The sequence below is a fragment of the Eleutherodactylus coqui genome, chromosome 8, assembly GCF_035609145.1.
Source record: "Eleutherodactylus coqui strain aEleCoq1 chromosome 8, aEleCoq1.hap1, whole genome shotgun sequence".
NCBI lineage: Eukaryota > Metazoa > Chordata > Amphibia > Anura > Eleutherodactylidae > Eleutherodactylus > Eleutherodactylus coqui.
The window spans coordinates 120571583-120595569 of record NC_089844.1 but is presented as its reverse complement, the minus strand read 5'-3'; the positions used below and the strand labels follow the sequence as shown (position 1 = coordinate 120595569).

Genomic DNA, 23987 nt, shown 5'->3' with positions numbered 1-23987 from the left:
AGACTGCCTTTTTTTCACTATCACTCGCTCTCAGCCAGGGGGTGGGCACTGCTCTTTATTACATACGAGGATGACGGGGAAAATTTGGGACATTGTACCAGGTATGGTTTGCCCTTACTAGCATTTAGGGTGTACAGTCTTAAACAATACATGGAAACAGAACAATTGCAATAGCAGAAACATTAAATAATCACCGTTAACATGGCACTATCTTACATTCCCCCCTTCCTTTAAGCTGGCAAGTCCCGGGCCAAGCATAAATGTAAGCTCCAGCAAACCAAGTTCTCAGTTCAACCAAAACAAACTATTCATGGTTTTCCCTTTGGCTATATAATACTGATCTCTGCTGCTGGTTACTTTTTGCAGGGTTCAGCATCTCTAATGTCCTGGACCTAGAACTGTGGTCTACAAGTATATAACCATCTTTGACACTGTCAAGAACGGAATGAACCTCGGAAGCGGCTTCTTGCATCAGTGGAAAATATGAGAAATCTATAGCACAGATAACATTCTGACCTGGTGACCCCCTAATACAAGTTCAGAGACCATAAAATTTTCACATCCCTTATCAGTGGACTAATTAAGTATTTACTCCTCTACTCATTCTGTTCTGGTATTAGTGCAAATTAATCATACCATGTCTGTGCCTTGTCAAATGTATGTATATATATATATATATATATATATATATATATATATATATATATATATATACTATATACATACCTCTTTGGATCTATTCCATTAGGCTTGAGGAAGAGCCCTGAGTAGGTTGGAAAGCTCGCTATGACATCATGTATTTATGTTAGCCATTAACCCTTTGCAATCCAATTTTGGATTCCGGGTTTCCTAGGGGGTTCTCTCTTTCTGCCATTATACAACGACACCATCTGCTGGCTAGAGCCAGTACTGCGGTATGGGACATGCTGCAGAGGCCCCCCGACAACAGAGCGACCAGTAATGTACAGTAAGAATACCCTGCCGGACATCTTCCGACATCGGAGCTGTACAGCCTTCAATCAGAATGTCTTTAGACTTCAGACAGTGGATTGGAAAGGGTTAAAAGGTATCATCATATCTACAAGATTACTTGTTTCTTTTACTGAGAACAATCACATTACGCTATAATGGTGGCAGTACTGGTTGGCATCCATCTTTCCTGAATGCATATCAGCTTGACATAAAAAGCATGATTGAATATATTTCAGTATGTGAAAAAGTACAAATTTTCTTACCTGGTGGCAAGTAAGTAGCAGAGCCGTCCAGACAAAGACCCCTGAGATGCCCTTAGCAGCAGCGGTTGTCAGAAACAACCGATCCCCTTCTATAGAAGCATTGGACGCCATCCGAAGCTCAGAAGCAGTGCTCGTGTCCATACTAAATAACTGTGCCAGGGCGCTGACTGTGGTTTGACCCACCGGCGTGGACAGGGACACGTTAGACTCCAGCGTGACAATCTGTTTGGTCGTTGTATTGTTCATCTGTGTAAAGGCAGAATGGGTGCAAAGGTAAATTCTGAGACACATGACAGACGCTGAACGGATTACAGAGGCAACGATTGTCTCATACAAGGGGAGGAGCTATTGTACGGCATAGTTACAGTACTACTGCCAAATCACCCAATCGCTCTTGCTCTTTTGAGGTGAACCAAAGATGTAACTAACCTTGTTCCATAATTTTATATGTTGCATTAGGGAGCATTCGCAATTGTGCACGCCTCAGTGCAACGTATTTGCCCTATGAACAAAGTTTTTTGCACGCGTGTCGGCTAGAGATGAGCGAGCGTACTCGGTTCGGGTGTTTTTGCACTCGAGCCCCGCTTTTTCCGAGTAACTGACTACTCGGACGAAAAGATTCGGGGGGCGCACATTATTTGAGTGCCATTGGGGAGGAAGGTTGTACCTATGTAACCTCTGACCTCTTTCATGGAGGAGCTGAGCAGCATCTCTGAGGAGACATTCCTGTTCCTACGGGCATATTGAGAAAGAGGACTGTACCAGTTTACCCTATGGGTGGAATCCTCACTCAGTCCTCTGCTACACATCTGAAGCCTGTTGTGTACCCGTACTTTTCCGACTGACGGAGCAACTGTGACTTGAACCGATAAGCCTGCTTTATCGTTGACACCTCAGTTAGGCCTCAAGCATTATCGTGCTGATGACTTTATTACCCCGATATAAGTGTCTTTAACCCCTTAAGGACGAATCTGTTTTGTACCTTAAGGACCAGACACTTTTTAGGGATTTTACCCATGTGGTGGTTTTAATGCCCTATTTTGTTTCCTTCAGCTACCAAAATTATGTTAGCTGCGTTTTTTTAATATGTTTTTCACTGACTTTTTTGGGGGTTTTTTTTTGTTTTATTGGGGGGAAAAAAGCTTAAAAAATTATTTTTTTTAACATTTATAGTTTTTTTTTTAAATTAGTATATTTACGCTAAAATAAAGTATAGTAATGGGTTCCCTTATTTTGTTTTGGACGTTTTGATATATAATATGTATGGTTTTGGATTACAGGGCGCATGTAGCAATGGTTTTGGTTGGCCTTGGGATTTGGGTTATTTTCTTTTTTTATGTATATATTTTAATTTTATTCTGTAATTTTTATTTACTGATGTATGTAATTTATTTTTTTAATATCTATGTCCCCCATGATGTCATATAAGACCTCTGGGGCCATTCACATGTTGGTATTCTATTCAACACTTTTCCACTGTAGCTGGGGCATCCATAGGAGCTGCATCAATAGGAGCCCCAGTTACAGGGAAAAACATCCCCTGTAGTGACAATAGTCACTGGCAGAGCTGATCGGGGTCTGCTAGGACCCTGTAGCTCTGCTGTAGCAGGGAATCCCGACAGCTGGCTCGTGTAGTGAAAGAATGATTTTCACTTTCACTCTTTTGTACATAGTGCTCATTGAGCGCTGTGTACTAGAGAAAGGAGAAGGCAGACAGAGTTAAAAAAAAACCTCCTGACTTCTCCTTCGGGTTCTCAGCTGTCATTAACAGCTGACAACCTGACATACTTCTGATTTATTGCAGAAGAAGGGGCTTTAAACCCCCGCTGTATTTTACTATCGACTGGGTTTAAAGCCCATGACCAAACACCGTAATGTTCAGTGCTTGGTCCTAAATGGGTTAAAAGACATTCTTCGGCCCGAATCAGCCTTGTTGCTTTTCTGTTATCAAGTTCAATAAAGTTCGACAAGCATCTCAATATTCTGATACAAGAGTCTTCCTCGTCAGCTGCGGTGGGCATTCCAGGCAAGAAGCCAATACCATCAGATGGCACACCTACCATACCCTGCCCTATCCTGGCCAAATCCCAGGTACAAGTGATTGCTGACTTTACTACCCGCTATTGCAGACAAGAGCACCATGACTTCCTCTCTGGTGCAGAACCAGACACTAACTGCTGTGAGCGTGCCTACACTGGTCATACCAGTCCGAGCGTTTGCAGAAGATAGGGGGACGACCTCAGCTCTTACCCTGTCCACACTCCTAGAAACTTCTACTAATGAATGTTTATTTGGCCCTGTGGTTTTCTAAGCAGGATTGTGCACACAAAAATAACAAGATCCAATGGGAAAACTCAGCATGGACCTCACTTCCCAAGGAGGGTTCCATCAAATGTACAAAATTTTTATTGCACATCCACCATTGCATTTTAGGTTCAAAATTCTGTCCTGAGTAACTCTACAATATATCTGTATTGGGAAGCTCTTTTTTACTTGATTATATAATTCTGCCACCACTAGGGGGAGCTAAGTGCATCTGGATTTGTACATCTAGCATTGAACTCAATGGGAGCTGTATACATCTGTATGCAGTAAGCTCCCCCTAGCAATAGGCTATATAAGAGTGTCAGGCTGCATAGGAGTTTTGTGACATCTGTGGTAGGTACTCTACGGATTATGGTTGTATTGTGTGCAAATTCATTACCTTATGGCCCAAAACTAAAAAAACATTGGAGCCAAGTTCATTTCCACTTGGCCAAGAAATAAGACGAAGGATTTCTTTGGCTGCTACTGTATTGCACATCTAAGTGGATTTAAAAGCCCTTTTTCTAGAAAAAGGTCAGAAATGTCTCACCGGTTGGACAAGTTCAGATATGTGTCCAGCGCACATTTGCCAGCTTTCAGCTTACCGGTGTTGAGCGGATGTTTTTACGAAGCTCGAGTCACACTGCTCAGGCGGCAGCCTGGAACTTTTCATGCTTGGTAAATATTTAACCACTGCCCTAATATTAACTCACTTTACACCTCCGGGTTCCCAGTAGATGTTTTACTGATGAGGAATTTTATGATGTACATCATACAGGACTCCGTAGCATATAGGATACCAAGGACGGAGGTGGTAGAGCAAGATCTCTGCTTCTTGTCATTGAATATGACATAGGCTGCCTTCACATCTGCGGAGGGGGGTGCTGTTTTCTGGCTCCATTTAGGGAGCAGGAAAGGGGAATCCCCTGGCAGAACGAATCAGTCTTATGATGGAACCGGACAGTGCCGGATGGACCCCATTGACTATAATGGGGTCTGTTTGGTTTCTGCTCAGCTGTCCAGCATTTTATTGGAAGACAAGGCGCTGCTACTTTGTGAGTGAACAGGAAAAAACAATTCACAACCAGAATAGTGTAGTCTAAACACGCCGCCTGAGCGCAAACGAGCTGGTCATGACATCACCAGCTTTTTCGCTCAGGCAAAGGCGAATTGGGCACTTCTCGTTGTGTCTAAATGCAGCTTTAGGTTGAAGTATTGCATGGCCACGGGCAACAACAGCAGGCGGGAGAACTGCCCTATATAAGACAGAATAAGATGCAGAGTACTGGGCTTGAGGTTATAAAATAAGGCATGTCCAACATATGTCAATTATTTCCTCATTATAGCCATCCTCTATTTCAGCTTAGTTAGAACCAAGAACTGGAGTTGACACCTAGAGCCCAGTTATGTGTTCTGGGCTACAGTAATACCAATGGGGTCCAGAAGGATAATTCCACATCACATCACCTCTGCTATAAAAGGAAGCTAACCAACATAAATATAAAAGAACTCTTAGGCCGCCTGCACACGGCCTCCTTGGCAGTAGCGGCCTCCGCGCGTATTGGCCTTCTTCATCTGTACTGCGGATGGTCCACGTGGTTCGCCGTCGGATATGCGCAGTACAGATTTTTTTAAGCTCCCCCTAGCGATGAGGCGGAATCTGCAACCTTTCCGCAATGTCAATTGCGGAAGGGCTGTGGATCGGACGTCTTTTATTAGCTTCAATGGAAGCTGTCCGTGTGGAATCCGCACAAAAATGGACCATGCTGCAATTTTTCCTCCACAAGTGGAAGCCGCAATTGGTTTCCACTCGTGGGCAGGAAGAATCCCTTTTCCACAGCATGCTATGGGTGGTATTTGCTGCAGAACCCGGAGGCGGATGCCCGCTCTGGATTCCACAATGCAAAGCCGCCCGTGTGCAGGTGGTCTCAAAAACAGCAAATTTCTAGAGTCCCCTTTGTTTTCACCCTATGATTACTCTTCCGACTTATCTAAACTCCAGTGAGCAATCCCCATGATCTACACCATCCTACCAAAAGTAATGGGGTATTTACCCGGAACGATTATCGCTCAAAATCCGTTCAAACTAATTTAAGCGATAAATGTGCAGTGTAAAAACACAAACCGCTCACTATTCGCTCACAGGTTCTTCTCGCTGACTTTCAGTCCGCATAAAAACCATCGCTGGATGGCGGCCTTGTCGTTCTGTATAAACGTGCCACGCTTTACATAGGAGGTGAAGCACTGAGCAAGAAGCCCACGATCTAGTGGTGAAGCCTGTCAGTGTAAATGCTCTACAAGGACGCCAACGACCTTAGCAATGACGTCAGCACTCGTGCAGTCGTTTACCCGACTGTCATGCCGCCGACGTCCCCCCTATCAGTAGAATGTATCAAATCCAATGTAAGCAAATCCACCCTGTGTGAACCCAGCCTTAGTCTAATGTCCATGGGCACTTTAAGATCAGAGTTTAGAAGATTGCATTTTAAAGGACAGTATAATAGACTAATAATCTAGGAGAGTGAACTGATATGAGCACTCTTCTCCTTTATCACCACAGTGTCAGTAGGAGGTCTGTGATATGGTAAAGCAGAGTAAATATTTGCTTCTTCTCATTCTGAGGCCAAACATTTGTTTTGCATAGAAGAACAGTATAATATCTCATCCTGACAGGTTCACCTCCACTGGGGTTTTAAGCTTTCATCTGCTTCTTTGTATTGAGGTTCCCTTACATTAGACGACTGCTAGGCAGTCGTTCAAGTGAATGCAGGGGGAGCGGCCAGGGGATCATTCACTGTAAGTGGGCAGTTGCTCAAACATTGAGTGACTCCCAGTTCCTCAAACATTGAGTGACTCCCGTTTACGTGGAGCGATAAGCTGCATAGCAGTTGTTCCATTTCCGTGAGCTGAAAAGGAACGACTAGGGACAGTTGAGCTACCTTGTCTCAATGGTCTCAGTGCCTTGTCTGCTGCCATATGTATATGGTCGACAGTCACCTGAAATCACTCATTTGAGCAGTTATTTGGGCGTAAACCTACCTCGGGGCTTCTACATTAGAAGCCCACGTGACAGGTTTATGGGTTGTCACCAGGCACTCTATTGGGTGGTGTCACTTGTCAGATGCTACAATGCTGGAGCACTGAAACAGCGGTCCGGAGCCGAGCGGAGTAGATTACTTTTGTATAGTTTTGGACATGGGGGGGCCAAAACTACATAAAAGTAGCAACTCGGAATGCCCCTTTAAACACTTATATTCATGCACTGGAGCTCTATGTTGTAGGCACTGATGAAATTGTACATAGGCTTCCATGTATTACAGGCCAGAAGGATAACTGGAAACTCCTGGACTTCAATGCAAAATCAGAAATATCGATCATGAGTCATAAACCACTGTTTTTTTTATGGGGCAGTTAGGGTAATTTCAATACGCCAGTAGACCCATTATACAGTTGTTGAGTTTGGCCCCTCACACCCTACCCCTGCGCCATCCTCCTAAGTCTGGCTCCTCACACCCCACCCCTGCGCCATCCTCCTAAGTCTGGCCCCTCACACCCCACCCCTGCACCATCCTCCTAAGTCTGGCCCCTCACACCCCACCCTGCGCCATCCTCCTAAGTCTGACCCCTCACATCCCACCCCTGCGCCATCCTCCTAAGTCTGACCCCTCACATCCCACCCCTGCGCCATCCTCCTAAGTCTGGCCCCTCACACCCTACCCCTGCGCCATCCTCCTAAGTCTGGCTCCTCACACCCCACCCCTGCGCCATCCTCCTAAGTCTGGCCCCTCACACCCCACCCCTGCACCATCCTCCTAAGTCTTGCCCCTCACACCCCACCCCTGCGCCATCCTCCTAAGTCTGGCCCCTCACACCCCACCCCTGCGCCATCCTCCTGTCCCCAAACTTTTCTGTGTCTTAAAAAATAATAAAAGCTTTTATTCACCTAAATGGCCCTTGACACAGAGCAACTATTGTTCAGATAGTCACTCAAAAAGGTCGCTGAGGCGTACGAACGAGTCCTTCCTTTCCTGTTACACAGAGACATGATTGCTCATTACTTATTTGCTGAGATATCAGTCATAGAGGGATCGCCATGCAAATTCTTTTGCAAGTCGTGTAAACATAAACAACTGTGACTTTACGCCCGACTAAGGTGACCAGATTTTCCAAGGGTCACAGCGGGACAAAGGGATGTGGTCAAAAGGCGGGGCTTATCACAACATGTGATTTTATCTCCGTTGTTATAAAAAGTACAGGGCCGGTTCAAAAAAAGACAGGGAGCAAATTCTGCATCATTTCTGCATCCAAAAAACAGTTAAAATACGTAAAACTGCTGCGGATTTTGACTGGGAATCAGCTGCATATCTGCAGCTGATCTCCTACTATGCGGCACTCCCCCCGTAAGCTTTTCTGCTGTCAGCGCTCCCTGGCTTCCGGTTCCTAGCGGCCTGTAGTTGCCTCACCTGACCAGCAGCGTTGCACCTGACCAGGCTGCAGAAACCGTGGAGCTCTAACAGCAGGAAGCCTATGGAGGAGGTGAGGGGGAGCGCTGTATTGTATGACATCAGCTGCAGTTATGCAGCTGATTTCCAGTCAAAATTTGCACCAATGGTACGGATTTTGACAGTTTTTTTAGATGCGGAATTTGCGGTGGAAATTTCTGCTGTGGACATTCCGTAGCATTTCCGCCACGTGTAAACATATCCTAAGTCTGCATGAGGTGTGCTGCCATGTGCAGAATGGCCTCACTAGTATAGTGTCCTATATATGAGCCCCAGCAATAATAGTGATCCCCATAGTAGGCCCAGTAGTAATAGTGACCCCCACAGTAGCCCCAGCAATAATAGTGACCCTCCCACAGTAGCCCCAACAATAATAGTGACCACCCACAGTAGCCCCAGTAGTAAAAGTTCCATGTGATGCCAGTGCCTCGGAATATTAAGTAGTGAGAAAAATAAAGAGTCCAGACTCAAAGAGTTTTGGTAAAACCAGAGGCACATGGTTTACTCAGTACTTGAGAAGATCATGAAACAGTTCACACTTTGCAGATCTTACATACAACGACAACTTCAATAGATTTGCTGGTAACACGCATAACAGGCATTGACTCCTTACTCTCTCATTCTTTCAGTTAACGAAGATGCGCCCGCCAGTCTAAGTTATCTAATAGCTGCTTTGGATGGTGGTTCATAGAGAAATGGAGGGAAGCTAACAGTCTTTCACTTCTTTACTAGACACGCCAACTTCTGACCTAGCCGGAATAATATCCACTCACAATCTCTAGGCATGTCCTCCTTCCCAGATCCGCGGAGTCTAATTTGGCTTGTTTCCACAATTAGGCAGCGACGACGAAGACTCTCTAGCGGCTGGCTCCATGTCTTGTCCTTTACCCTTTTCCTCAGAGGATTCCCGAGCTAAACCCAGACTGGACTCGACTTGAGCTTGAGCCTAAGCTTTGCTCTTCACATCCTTCCTCTCCAACTACATTTTGATTTCTCCCCACTTCTCTCAAGCCTGACCAATCCTAACCCAGACACAGACAACTGACACGACACAGAGTAGGTTAGGGTGATGGGTACAGAAATACACAAGTTAGACAACACGGACATACCCACATAGACACACATAGACATTCCTCATGAGGTAGCTGAATAAGTGCTGTGGGGGCCCTAACTCTGGGCCACTACGAAGATACCTTAGCCTCACAGACTGCTCTCCCCTGAGTGACTTCATTGCCACACTCCAGACAGTCTGATCTTCTGGGTGCAGGAAACATATACAGCACTGTCCTTAGGCTGAGGAGCAGTCTGAGTGGAGCAGTGCAGGCAGCGCACAAAAGGCCTGATGACCAGGAGATGAACAGCTTCGTCACTAAAGGGCCTGATGACCAAAGGCCAAAGTAAATCACGATGAAAGGGTCCTGATGACTATGGACTGAAAGACAGGTCAGAGTGTGATGGTCTGCAAAAGAGAGAGAGTTCAGAGCAGTGTTAAGGTGGTGGATGAGGCCACCAGGGGACAATGGACATTGCTGCAGCATCGAGACGTAAGTGAGGCTCAGCCTCATTTGAGTGTGCACACCATAGCATACTAGTTTAGTCGCAGGACTGAAAAATGCGTTTATCTAGCAGTGGGAAAGTTATATTCATATTCTGCTGTGATGTTTGAGATGTGAGAGCAAAATTCCTGCATTACGTAGAGAGAAAACATAGCTGTTGCATAAAAAAAGTGTGTGCTGCCTACTATTTGCCCTGGTCCTACAGGTTGCTACTGGCCTCTGGGACTACTATGGGGGTCACTATTACTAGTGGGACAATATAGGGGACACTGTTACTACTGAAGCCACTATGGGGATCACTATTGCTCTACATTAATTTTCAATTACATTCCGGTTCTAAGGATGCAGATACAGTTAGAAGTGGTGCTGCTGCCAGGTGGGTCAGTGCAGATGCAGTATTTGCTTCTTGGTTAAAGCAGCAAGAGCGAGCCCCTTGATCCTTCTTGGGCACCAGGGTCTGGGTGCAACAACAAGGTCTGCACCGCTACAGCCAAGCCCCAGCCAGCTCAAGGTGGGTAATGCACTGCTACAGGCTGTTGTAAATCAGCTCTTCTCTGCAGACAGACCTCCACATAAGGAAATACAATTTATGCAATGAGTGTGGGCTGCTAAAAGGTAAGTGCAGGTACGTGCGCCGAAATATTGTATTTTCAGATGGTATCATTGTACAGCAGGATGAGGATGGGAATCTTTTAGCTCGTCCACGCTCCCAATGTCATGTAATAAATAGTATAGATAAGCTTCATTAATGTTTGAGCAACAGTCCTGCTTTAGGTTGAGTCTATAAATAATTGAATAGTCTCTGTCTGTAGCTCATCAGCGATCATTTTCCCCATGGGAGGAGGATGATGACTTATCACTTCTGTTCGTTCCTGTGTAATACATGTAGTTCACCTTTAACTAACCCAAGACCTTCTGTAATAAAGTCGTCCTCACTGGTCTACATGGTTAAATTGCATTTTCCCTAAACTATTTCTTAGGGCTTCTTCAGACGGACGTAGTATTTGTATGCATTTTAGCACATGTAAAATGTACACGCGCAATGCACAAAGAATAGAGCCTATTGATGATAATGGGTTCTTTTACATGAGCCATTTTTTTTTTGCGTGCATTTCAGTTGCACTCTAAAAAAAATGGACCTGCTCTATCTTTCTGTGTATTTGCACGGCAAAGGCGCCATAGAAGTCTATGGGAGATGCACAAATGTGCAATTCCGTGAACAGTAGAACACATCTGGACCTCAATAGGCTAAATAGCCCTTTAAATGAGGGCAGGAGTGTGTTGAACAGGGCGCAAAAACGTAGAGAACTATGTGCAGATATGCGTGCAAATCAACCTCATTGACTACGTAAATACATTGTGCTGAGGCAAGCGTATTTGTGCATATGCTCGTCTGAGGGAGACCTTAAGGCCCTTTTACATGACACAATTATTAGAAGTTTGTAAAGTCCTCGAATACCCCTTTAAGCAAACTCCGTGCTCTTGTCAGGCTTGAGTGGGGTTTTTGCTTGGAAACGTTCCCTCTTGCTTGTGTACCTATTACAATGATTTCTGAGGAAGAGGCTGCGTCCCGAAACGCGTTAAATATTGCCAGTTTTTTAACCTTTAATAAAGAAGAACGGGGTAAAACTACCTATTTGAATACCATTTCATGAGAGTTGTGCCTCCATGTCCACACGGTCCATGGGAACCCTGTTATGGATTTTGCTTTGGAGCTTCAAGCTATAGTATTGATAGGGATACAATAACTATCCATCATTAGGAGCCAATATTTATTGTACAAGTGGATCATTACTGATTATAATACATGCAGTCCAGGTACTGCAGAACTTCTTTGGGAAGAGAAGTCAGAAGTACTCATGTCTATTGGCTGACTTATGAGTAGTACCTCCAGTTCTTCATTATATCCTACAGCAACCAGGACAGATTGTCATTGGTGTATAAAGCAAGACGTCTCAGCTTCTATTATATCACAGTCATTATTAAAGGTTGTGAATCAACAATTAATCTTTCTAAATGCAATTATGACAATAGGATTTCAGGAAAATGAGCAACAGGAACCATGGATATTATCAGAGACGAGCGCAGAAAAGAGGGGGCAAGACTGCAAAAAACCCCCAAAAACTTAAAATGGATTACAGAGTGGCCCCTATAGTACCCTAAGGAAATAGATTGTATCACGTAACTATTATGTCTGAGCTGGATGCCAAAGTCTTTGTCCAGATGGACATATTTTGTTGTCCAAAAAGGATGGATATACACACAATATATTAACACGGAAAACACAAAAAATAAATAAATGAAACCAAAAGTGGAGGAATGGGAAATCTGAGTCTAATTACTAATGTGATGAGACCCTACCTAAAAGTAGAGCACTCTCCCTGATAAGGGCGACCCCACATCAGGATCCTGGGGCAACCCTGACTCTCCCTAGTTGGAATACAGGGGTGTATTAGCTATAGAGAACAGCAAGGAATGCAGAATAAATGGAAGCTAGTGCACAATGAGATATAGTAGCAATGTAGTCAGGAATTAGATATCACAGCATACCAGAATATACTTTACACTAAACTGAAAATTAAGCAATATAGGAGCCACCAACATGACCAGAAACACCATCAGACTAGAAGTATAACCGGCATCCTCCATGAGGGGGAGCTGGAATAAATGTGAACAGAAAGGCGCTGATTGGCCGGCTGGGACACACGACTCCCAGCCGACCAATGCATCCACAACTACAAAGAGATGCTCATGGGGGTGCCCAGCCCTGAATTCACACTGAGCATGCACTGGCATGTGGATCACATAGGACGGGGATGACGCCATGTTGGCCAGATCCGACGCAGCCGGCGAGCCATAACAGTAGCCTTGTGTTAGTGGAGACTTGTGAAGTTTAGCAGGCATGGAGAAGATACAAAGAATGATTGTATGGCAGAGATCTAACTGATGTTATCAATCCAGAAGGTGTTTAGTTAATGCATAAACTCTACAGAACTGACTCCTAATGGTTTTCTATTGTGTTTTGTTTCTTTCAAGGCATTTATAGATTGGGTTGACTTTGATCTTCATTTAGAGAAGTGGATGACATTTTGTACTGTCAAATACATTTAAAAAGGAAGACAACGCTATTGAATTCCCTATGGTCAATATATTTGTACATTCCTAGCATGTACTGTCCACCGGAGTCACATCGACCTCCTGGATTCCTCATTTTATTCTGGAAGTAAAAAGCTGGGCTTAAAGGAACATAAAAGGTTCAGTTGAGGCGGCCATTGCAGACTTTGCTCTGATACTCTGTAAGCAATTCCGTCCATCACAAACAATGACAGAACCCCAATCAGTGGGAGTCTGTCTGACGCTATTGGGATCCACCATATGACTGATCAGACATAATGTTATGGGGTGATGTGGGGTCTGAGGGATACTTCAGTTACCTTGTCAGGATGTTGGACATATGTTGGTGAAAGCAAACGAGTTCTTTATTTACCCACAGGGAGGCAGAAATTGTAGCAGTTACTCAAGATGAGTCACAAGTTTTAGTAGTTATTCTCACAAGTGGGCACAATCTCTTTAGGGCGAACCATGTGCCAAGGAAGAAAGATGACACAGTCATAGTAAAGGTCCTCTTACATGGGACGACTGTTGGGCTCATAAGCGCCCAACAACCGTCCCACGGACTACTACCCGACTATTGCACTTATGCTTTACCCAGGAGCAATAGTCATTCTAGTAAATGGAGGTGGAGCAGCTGGTGATCATTCTGGCCATCCGCCTACATTCACAGTAAACAGGAGTCACTCAATGATAGAGCAGCTCTTGTTTGCACGGCCCGACAGTCGCTTGGTTTTTAATTATGCTACAAAATAAGCGAATATGACAGGTGAGTGATTTCTTACCCAGTGCCCTGTCGGCGGCCGTGTGTACCTAGGATGATTATCACCCAAATTCGCTTCTTTCAGATATAATCGCTCCCTGTAATGGTACGTTATCATAATATGCAAGGCTGAAAACAAGTCATGCTCATCCAGTTCAGCCCATTATTATTGTGCAAGATTGATCCAGAGGAACACAAAAAAAACAATGAGGTAGAAGCCAGTTTTCCTCATTTAAGGGAAAAAAGTTCCTTCCTGACTCCAATCTGGAATTGGAATACTCCCCGAATCACCGACCCTTCTGAAGTTATTAGTGATTATAACATATAATATTGTAACCCTCAAGAAAGATGTCCAGACCCCACTTGTACTCTTTTAGTAAGTTCTCCATACCCATATCCTCGGCAGAGAGTTCCACAGTCTCACTGCTCTTACAGTAAAGAACCCCCTTCTATGTTGGTGTAGAAACCTTCTTTCCTCTAGATGTAGAGGATGTCCCCTTGTTACAGTCACAGTCCTGGGTATAAAAAATAAAAATAAATCTTGGTATTTGTATAGCACCAACTTATTCTGCAGAGCTTTTAGGTAATTATTATTTATTACCCCCCACCAAGCTGGGTTCTCATTTTACTGACCTCAGAAGGATGAGTTAACCTTGCGCCGGCTACCTGAGTCATGCAGCGATTGAACTTGCAACCTTCAGATTGTAGATGAGAGCTTATACTCTGTGCCACATAAGGCTCTAATAAATGGATGATATGAGAGATCTCTGTATTGTCCCCGGATGTATTTATACATAGTTATTGGGTCGCTCCTTAGATGTCTTTTCTAAACTAACCCCAATTTTGATAACCTCTCTGGGTATTGTAGTCCGCCCATTCCATTTATTACTTTATTTGCCCACCTTTGTATCTGTTCATGCTCTGATATGTTCTTCTTGAGTACCGGTGCCCAAAACTGTCCACAATATTCCCTGTGTGGTCTGACCAGTGACTTGTCAAGAGGAAGAACAATGCTCTCGTCATGCGCCCCTAGACCTCTTTTGATGCACCTCATGATCCTTTTTGCCTTGGCAGCAGCTGCCTGACACTGGTTGCTCCAGTTAAGCTTACAGTTAACTGAAATCCCCAAGACCTTTCCATGTCAGTGTTACCTAGTGGTTTCCCATTTAGTATGTAATGATTACATGTATTTCCTCTGCCCATGTGCAGAACCTTATATTTGTCAATGTTAAACCTCATTTGCTCATTATCAGGTACTTAGTAAAAGTTTGTAAAACTAAACCTCATCTGGCTTTTCTTGTCAAGCCTCTAACTTAAGCCCCATTTAGACGGAACGACTGTCGGGAAAACGATGCCCGACACTTGTCCCCACATGTACTCGCTCCCGTGCTGTTGCACAAGGGCAAGTATCGTTGGCTTGCAGCAGGGGCTCTCCCCCGCCCCTCTGCATTCACTTTATGTAGCAGCCGTTCAATACTGAATGGATGCTATTTACACTCATCGCTCAGGATTTTATGCAGCTTAAAATTCTGAATGATGATTGCTCAGTGTAAATAGCAGCCGTTCAGTACTGAACTGCCGCTGAGTTAAGTGAATGGAGAGGGGCGGGGGAGAGCGAGGAGAGAAATCTCCTGCAGCTGCTCAGCTGCAAACCAACTATACTCGCTCCTGTGCAACAGCACGGGAGCAAGTACATGTGGGGACGAGTGTCGGGCATCGTTTGTCCGACAGTCATCCTGTCTAAATGTGGCTGTATCCAGATCTATCTGCAAACATCTTTGGAGTTGGCAGACTAGCACGGTTACATACCAGTCACTTAGATGGCAAGGATAGTGGCACTTGTTCCAGAAGCTTAGGGTGATTTTTGCAGGATGGCAGTCTCAACTTCCACCTGCTCAGGTGACAGGGCACCTATCGTGATGCTGTTTCGCTAACACAAATACACAGTTTTTCAGTTTCGTTCCCAGCACTGATAAGACAGTCTGAACAGGGCCAAATCTCTTCCTAGCTGTGCACTCACTCTATCCATAGCCTAGATGGGCGTTACCTCTCCTCAGGCTCACTGTTCCCTTAAACAGCCAGCAAGGCCCATAGACATACCTGTTTCCTATCTAGGCCTAGCTCATCCCAGAGCAATGTTCTTGTTCTTCTTTATCTTGGGCCTGACCTGCTTCTCTCACACATTAGAGGACTTGATCACTTCCACTATGGAGTTGTGCACACAGCACAGGCATATGCCCAAATATCATTCTGGCACCAAATTAGCCCTACTTATATAGTTCTACTTCCCAACCCAATAAACACCACAGCACGACATCCCTGAGTTCCATGATGTTATTTCAGGGACCTAAGATGGCTGTTATGGGCGCTGCTCATGGTGCTTGGCATCTCTTACCTCCTCCAGCTGGCAGTCGTGGTCAGTGCTATGCCCCGTGTTGTCTGTGGCAGACACCACATCTCTTGTCAGTTATCTGGGCCCCATAGTGTGCGCAAATATAGCTGGATTGCCTCTTAAAAGGCAAAAGCGCACACTTGCTTTTCCATCCTTTGCAACCCAGGCAGACCTCTTATGATTCAAGTCGCTCTTCCCCACTAGCAGGTGCCTGAGCAATCAGTCTCTATAATGTGTGAAGGTGCAAGAGTGTTTCTGTCTGATCTGGTATTTTATCCATAAATGAACAACCCAGCTTTCCTGATTTCTCCAATCCTGACCTTGGTTCGCCATTTCACTATGCTTTTCTTTTTTTGTTGCCTGTCTTGAACCTTGGCCTTATCTACATTGTGAAAGTATTCCGCCTGCTCTGACCCTGGCTCTGTGCTACGACTATGTCCCTGTCTATACAATCTAGTACTGAATTAAAGAAAACCTGACCAAGTGCGTCATAAGGAGAAGAATAGGGCTGCAAGAAGCATACAGATTAGGCAACTGCTAGTGAGGTAGAGGTCAGGAGACCCTTACCAAGAGATGTAGCTATAAGGGGTGCATAGGTAACCTGAGGGTGCCCCAAACCCCTCTGCCACATGAGACAACACTAGTATTCTAAATGCTACATAGTAGTTGGAGGCCCTGGTATAGATTTTGCATTAGGGCCCTGGAGTTTGAAGGTTCACTTTTGCCCTTAGGTGCTGTCCAGTTTTGAACTATGATGACCAATCCTCCAGATAGGCCAGACGTAGTTGATCATTGGGGGCCTCCACTTGGGACCCTCACTGTATCAGTTTGTCTGGCTGCTGTGACAGTGAACGTTGCTGGAAGTAGACAGTGCATGGACTTCAAAGGGAACAGTGCCAACAATACCAACCCGGGACTCGGCAATGTGTATGAAGCTGCCAGGTCCTGTCTCTGTACTCACCGGCAGTGAACCTAGGAACAGCTAATCAATGGACCAAAGCTGGACAACCCCTTTGAATGGGCAACCAAAAAATAAATAATGCCAGACTGCCATGGAAATCAGAGGCAGTGATGTCTTCGCTTCGTGTTGGTTCCCATGACTACATTGTGCACTGGCTGACAAGGTGCAAAAGTACAGCACTGGACCGAGGAATAGTATGGAAGGATCATCTTCACACAGGAGCAATAATTGTTCAGTGAATGGAGGTAGGCGGGCCAAAGATCTCTTACAGCCGCTAGCCTCCATTCACAGTAAACAGGCAGTCATTCATAGATCGACCACTGCCTGTTTACATGGGCTGATCGTCCTTTGAGATTTATACCGGCACAAACTGAAGGACAAGTGATAAGCGAACGACTTATCGTTCATTGTTCAGTTGTTGGCAATGTTTACACTGAACGGTTATTGTTCATTTTTACATGATCCAGCGACAAGAATTAAACAATAATCGTTCTGTGCAAAAGGGCTCTTACATTAATATCGCCCAAGTCCAGACACATTATTCTATATCTTAGCTCGCATTAATCAGACTTTTAAAGGTCTGTTTACACAGACTGATGTTTGAGAATGAATGCTCATTCATCTGACCATTGATCCATGTAAAGATGCCAACGATCAGATGACAAGCTACCACTTGTTTGTTGGGTGATCACATCTGTTACGCAGCATCAAAAATCATCCTTTGATGGCATTGCATGATCCTATGTAAAGAGAAATTCAGTTGTATGTGCCTGAATGATCGCACTAACGATTGTTCCAGGACATATAGTAGAGCCGATTGTTCCATGGAAATTGAGTTGAACCGGCAACTATCCACTGACAAAAACGTTGATCAGCACTCATTCCTGGAAGAAGATCAGTGAGCATTAAAGGCCAGTTACAAATAAATTTAGGGGAGAACTTCTTTAATTCCAGTGGACTGAATGGCAAGACATCATGAGTAGTCATGAGCGAATTTTTCAAAAGTTCAGTATAGTCAATTTGACAAATTTTGGCAAAAAGTTCTGTTCAGTCCGAATTAGTTGGAACCGAACCGCAACTTTACCAATACTCGAAGAAGACGAAGGAAGTGGTGGTTTTGGCTCAGAAGAGCCACCCAAGATTTAGGTTCACGCTGAATTGAACTTTTAGCAAAGTTCGACCCAAAACAGGCTTCTACTGTTTCAGTTCACACAACACTAATTATGAGAAGGGAGTTGTTGGATTTCATTCCTGGTTGCCCACAACACACACAGTTCATGTTTTCATTGACTAGCTGAGCCTGCTAATGTTTGCGGTAGTAGTAACCCTTACACTTTGATGTATGGGACTTTAACAAAGGCGATCACAATCTAAAAGAAAAGCACTAAAATGCTCCAATAAGCATGAAGACAAAGACTGACATTGATTTTTTTTTGTGTGTAAAAGAGTGTTAACAGTAAACGCAAGCGAGTGTAGAAGGTAAATAGTGTAAAGTTTGGCAGACTGATAATGTGAAGTCAAAGACATCATACGCCATAGAGAGCGGACACTGGAGGAAAATAAGAATATGAGTGCACAGACGCATCTGTCACCGCTCTGAAATATTGTTTACAGGCTGCAGCAGCCTGTGTATGGGACGTCACAGGCTGCTGCAGCTGATGACAGAGCTCAGCGATTGACTTGGAGCTTTTAGCAGAAGACAGGCGGGTGAGTATGAGCTTGTTTGTTATTTTTTGCTAAGAGGGAAGCTGGTTTTACAATAAAAATGTAAGACGGACAACCCCTTTAAGATTAACCCCTTGCTATGTGCCTACTTTGGTACTTAAAGGGGCTATCCGTTTACCGAACAACAATGCCTCTATAGATCCTACTGTGTTAAAATAACAAAAGGAATAGTACTTACTCATCTTCTGCCATAGGGGATCTAGCGCTGTAGCCCTGCCATCCTCCCAGTGTTTGCTGGGGAAGATGATGTTACTAGAAGTCACCTAACCACTGCAGCCAATCAGAGGCTGCAGTGTCACTAACTGTTCTCTTGGCATCAGTGCTCACATCCTAGGTGTCATGATTAGAGATGAGCGAGCACGCTCGGATAAAGCAGTTACTCGAGCGAGCGTCGCTCTTCTCGAGTAACTGCTTACTGGTCCGAGCGCGCCCGGCAGGGCAGCGGGGGTGAGTGGCGGGCGGCGGGGGGAAAGAGTGGGAGAGATCTCTCTCTCCCCCCCCCCACTACCCCCCGCCGCCCCCTGAGCGCGCTCGAACCAGTAAGCAGTTACTCGAGAAGAGCGATGATCACTCGAGTAACTGCTTTATCCGAGCGTGCTCGCTCATCTCTAGTCATGATGCCAGGAGCTCAGAACGGTGATTCTGCAACGGTCAGCTGATGACTTTGAGACCATGGCGGGGATGCAGCGCTAGATCATGGCAGCAGAGGATGGGCAAATACAGCTTCTCTTGTTATTCTAGCAGAGTTGAAGCTTCAGGGGCGATGTTGTCCATTAACTGGACAATTTATTTAAGAGCGCAGCAATTTTTGGGATTTTTTCATCTCTACTTTTCAAAACTCATAACTTTTTTATTTTCCTGTTGACATAGCCACAAGAGGGCTTATTCTTCATGGGTCGAACTACAGTCTTTATTGCACAGCTTAAAAGTTTTGAGGGGTGGACTGAAAAATACATCAATTCTGCCATTGCTCTTTTTTTTAATGGCATATACCTTGTGGTGTGCATGGCATAGTAGCTTTTTTCTGCAGGTCGTTTTGATTAAGACTCTGCCAAAATTATATATTCTTTTTAGGTTTTGCCATTTTTGCACAATAAAACTCCTTCTTTTAGAAAAATGTATTTTTGGTGTTGCTGCTTCCAAAGCCCCATTAAACTTTATTACTTTTCCACCGATGGAGCTGTATGAGGGCTTGGTTTTTGCATGCCGAGTTTAGTTTTTATTGGGATAATTTTAGAGTACCGTACATACAACTTTTTAATTAGGCTGATGTAGGTTACAATAATATAAACTCACATGGGTGCTCCCAAATCTCCGTCATGAAAAACACAGTAAACAACAGTACTCGGTGATATACATATAAACAAGGAAGACAGCAGCACAGGATTAGCATCACTCATCCCTTCGCAGCCATTACTCCGACATCTAGAAGTTCATTAGGAAACTCCAGTAAGAAGTAGAGATTCCCATTAGAAGCAGAAGATTTTTTAGTGTATGGCAGGCAATGGCCGTAAAACTTCCAGCAGCCAGACAATGACAAGCTCTGCCGCAGGAAGTTGACATGTTGGACGTCCACCGTCCGGTGCAGGCCTCCATTGTGGATGTGTGACTATATAATTGTGTTTATCTCAAATTAAGACGACATTCGTTCAGGGGATACTTAAGAATTGCCCTTTATTCCTCCATGGATCTTGTGCCTGATGCTTTCTCCGTACAATAATCCAATATTACAATAATAGTCAAAGCAGTTGGAAGACAATGTCACATGACTGATGTACGGCGTAGGAGACAGTATGACAAATGATCAACAATTGGCCTTAAGCAAGAGGGGAAGGACATTTTTAAATACCTCTAATTGGTAAAGATGTTCATACACATGAGATAAAAAAAGGGTAATTCTGTCAATTTCAGCGAGACCGACCATCTAATGTGTATGGGGGTGTCTTGACTATCCGCCAACAGCAGATTTCATGCAAAAAGGATCTTGTAAATTGAATTTCAATATTCCCTGTCCTTTTATGCTCACCACTTGAAGTGTTCAGCAGTGCCTAAAAGGCCCTTTCACACGGGCTGATGATCTTTCTTGATCATTGTCCCATGTAGACTTGTCTGTGATCAACCAAAAACAAAAGCTTGTTTGTTGGCCAATTACATCACTTATGTGGGCAAAAACATGCTTTGTCTCCCTGATTAAACACTGGCTGTCTAGGAATGAAAGTATTAATGATCATTCATGAATTCAGACATAATATTCTCATAAGAATTGGCCATAGATATGGGGTCTGTCTGTCATGTCTATCGTTCCTCGATCTCTCCTGCCTGGGAGATGTGGCCAGAATGGGTTAGATTTAACCTGTGTGATCCTTTATTTGCTTCGAAGACCAGCATCGCCAGATGCATTATGTACGTTACCCTATGGAAACAACATGTATGCTCCAATGAAATGTGCATGTTTATGAAGGAACACAGTTGTCAACAGACCTGCAAAATTAACCATCCCTAGCAGGGGCGTAACTATAGAGGGTGCAGGGGATGCGGTTGCACCCGGGCCCAGGGGGCACAACCCTATAATAGCCTATGAGGCAGATTTTTCACACAGACCTTTGGTCCATGTATAGAAAAAAAATCACTACATGCTTTATTCTTGACCATTTTCACGGAAATGTAATATCAGGCAAATGTCCGTATGCTGTCTGATGCAAACTAAGTCCAAGCTGATCAGGCGCATTGTGATATAACCATTGAACACGGCCAGAGGGCCGACTCAGATGGGCATATATTCAGGTTAGTGCTGTCCGTGTATTCCGTGGACAGCACACAGACCCATTATAGTCAATTAGGCAATTCACACAACTGTTCTTTTACATGGACCAATAGTTTTGCGAAAGACCCCGCTCATAGTACATGCAACGTACAGGCCCATGAACACTGGACAGCACATGGGTGTCAGTATGTTGTCCGATATTACTTGCGCCTGAGTTCCTTCAACTGAACTCACATATCGCCATTGGAATAAGACCTACCAATGATTTCTAAGGGGCCGTTCACAGCATGTTTAGTGTATACATTAAAGGGGTTGTCCCGCGCCGAAACGGGTTTTTTTTTTTTTCAACCCCCCCCCCCCCCGTTCGGCGCGAGACAACCCCGATGCAGGGACCTAAAGAAAGCTTACCGGAGCGCTTACCTTAATCCCCGCGCTCCGGTGACTTCTATACTTACCGGTGAAGATGGCCGCCGGGATCATCTTCCTCCGTGGACCGCAGCTCTTCTGTGCGGTCCATTGCCGATTCCAGCCTCCTGATTGGCTGGAATCGGCACGTGACGGGGCGGAGCTACACGGAGCTACACGGAGCCCCATAGAGAACAGAAGAAGACCCGGACTGCGCAAGCGCGGCTAATTTGGCCATCGGAGGGCGAAAATTAGTCGGCACCATGGGAACGAGGACGCTAGCAACGGAGCAGGTAAGTATAAAACTTTTTATAACTTCTGTATGGCTCATAATTAATGCACAATGTACATTACAAAGTGCATTATTATGGCCATACAGAAGTGTATAGACCCACTTGCTGCCGCGGGACAACCCCTTTAAGTGTACGTGAAGAAATGTATACAAAGGCATGCAATTATAACCATACAGGTTACATCGCAGATCCGGCACAAAATACCAGAAAAAAGCGCTGCATGCAACGCAAAATGACAGACAACTGAACGAAAAACGGAACAGACTCCATTGTAGTCAATGGGATTCATTCAGCGCTGTTTAGTTCTGCCATAAGACGGATCCGTTTGGCCTGGGGACATAGATATGAAAGCAGCCTTAAATACATGGCAGTGTACATCCTTCTGTTTCCTATTGGCTGTGATGTAAAAGACAACATAATTCAAGCATCCGCTATTTTATACTACAAATAAAAAAGGTCAAAACTACGTACTACTGAACTACCCTGTTTTCCTGAAAATAAGACATACCCTAAAAATAAGACATAGCATGATTTTCCAGAATTTTTGAGGTTGCAAAATGATTTTTCAGGCTTTTTGAGGATGCTTGAAATATAAGCCCTACTCCAAAATTAAGCCCTGCTAACCGTTAATTAAAAAAGTCAATTTAAATAGTGTCCAGGCAGCTATACATGTAAAAAAGTTAAACCTTTTTGAACAAAAATTAATATAAGACACTGTCTTATTTTCGGGGAAACACGGTAGGTTCTACCAATTATAATCTATAAGTACGTCAAGCAATACGTCTTTATACCTTATTATGTAACAAGACGTATGCGCTCGACAAATGGCTTAAATGTGATGTGAACGGCCCCTAATTCTCTACCAATGATGCCAGAAGGTGGCTGATAAAGCATGATCGAATATGTAGTTCCTCATCTACTTTAGATCCAGCAAATTCTAGATCAGCAGTGAGAGAGATAGTTAGTTGCAGGCAAAAATGGATTTCTTCCTACCTAAGAAGGTGCAGCTGAGCGACATCACATGACTACGGTTATGTATATAAGGTGCGCACAGCGATAACGACACCTGAAAGTCCTGGCACCTGACTATAAGTCACTGACTACCAGCAGGACAAGGGTGGATATTAGTGCTACGCAGAGTAATACACAGCAGGTACTGTACCTTTGCAGAGCCCTCTGTCAGATTTCAGAGTCTTCTTGATGGATCTCAGTTTTCCTGATAATCCCAAAGTGAAAAAGTTTGTTCTGCTGAGTTCTGGAACCACATCGGACTCATGGATCTTGTAGATCTCTCAAGGGATCCAGTATGAGGACTCTTCCCTTCCTGTCTGTCATCTCTCCTCCTCCTGCTCTGCTGTCCCCAGCACTGCCCTGTTACCTGCACACAAGGCCACGCCCATCTCTCACAAAGACACGCCCCTTCCAAGTAGTTCTGCTACAAAGTACATACCAAAGTGCAAGAGAAACACCTGAAAAGTGCCAAAGTGTCACATTATCTGAAACTGTGATTTATCTAGTGATCGGACAGAGTCCAACCATAGATAATAGCAACAAAGTGTTGAATACTATTGTGGAAATGTACAAATTACAACAATAATAATTAAGAAGTGTAAACACAACTTGGGGGGTCACACATGGTAACTGCCTGAAAATAAGAAGTCTTTTCTCTCTTTTAACCCCTTCCTGCAGCCCTTTTTGTCATTTTTGATCTACACTTGCAAAATATGATAACTTTTTACAGTTGTTCCTGTGACAAGGCCGCCTGTGGGCGTCTTTACGCAGGACCAGCGCCAGTTTTCATTAGTTTTACAATGTAATGAAGCATATAGTGTATTGGAAAACTTCAAAGAAAAGACTAAGTGGAGTGAAGTGGTAAAAAACTCTCAGTGTTTCTTTGTTTTGTGTAGGGGGGTTACAACATGTTCTCTTGATTCTGTGGTTCAGTACGATTATGGTGATAACGAATTTATATACTT

The 23987-nt window shown here is 44.3% G+C and overlaps 1 protein-coding gene across 1 annotated transcript in view; it reads right to left on the bottom strand.

Annotated features, from left to right (window-relative positions):
* The window catches only part of TMEM184A (transmembrane protein 184A), a 46621-nt gene extending 23255 nt beyond the window's left edge, over positions 1 to 23366 (bottom strand). Inside the window, exons 1-2 of the mRNA XM_066576319.1 lie at positions 23174 to 23366; positions 1236 to 1481 (exon numbers count right to left, since the gene is read on the bottom strand). Of these exons, the coding sequence (XP_066432416.1) occupies positions 1236 to 1481 (246 nt within the window). The 5' untranslated portion in view covers positions 23174 to 23366. The remainder of the gene's footprint in view (positions 1 to 1235; positions 1482 to 23173) is intronic.
* Positions 23367 to 23987: the final 621 nt, after the last annotated feature.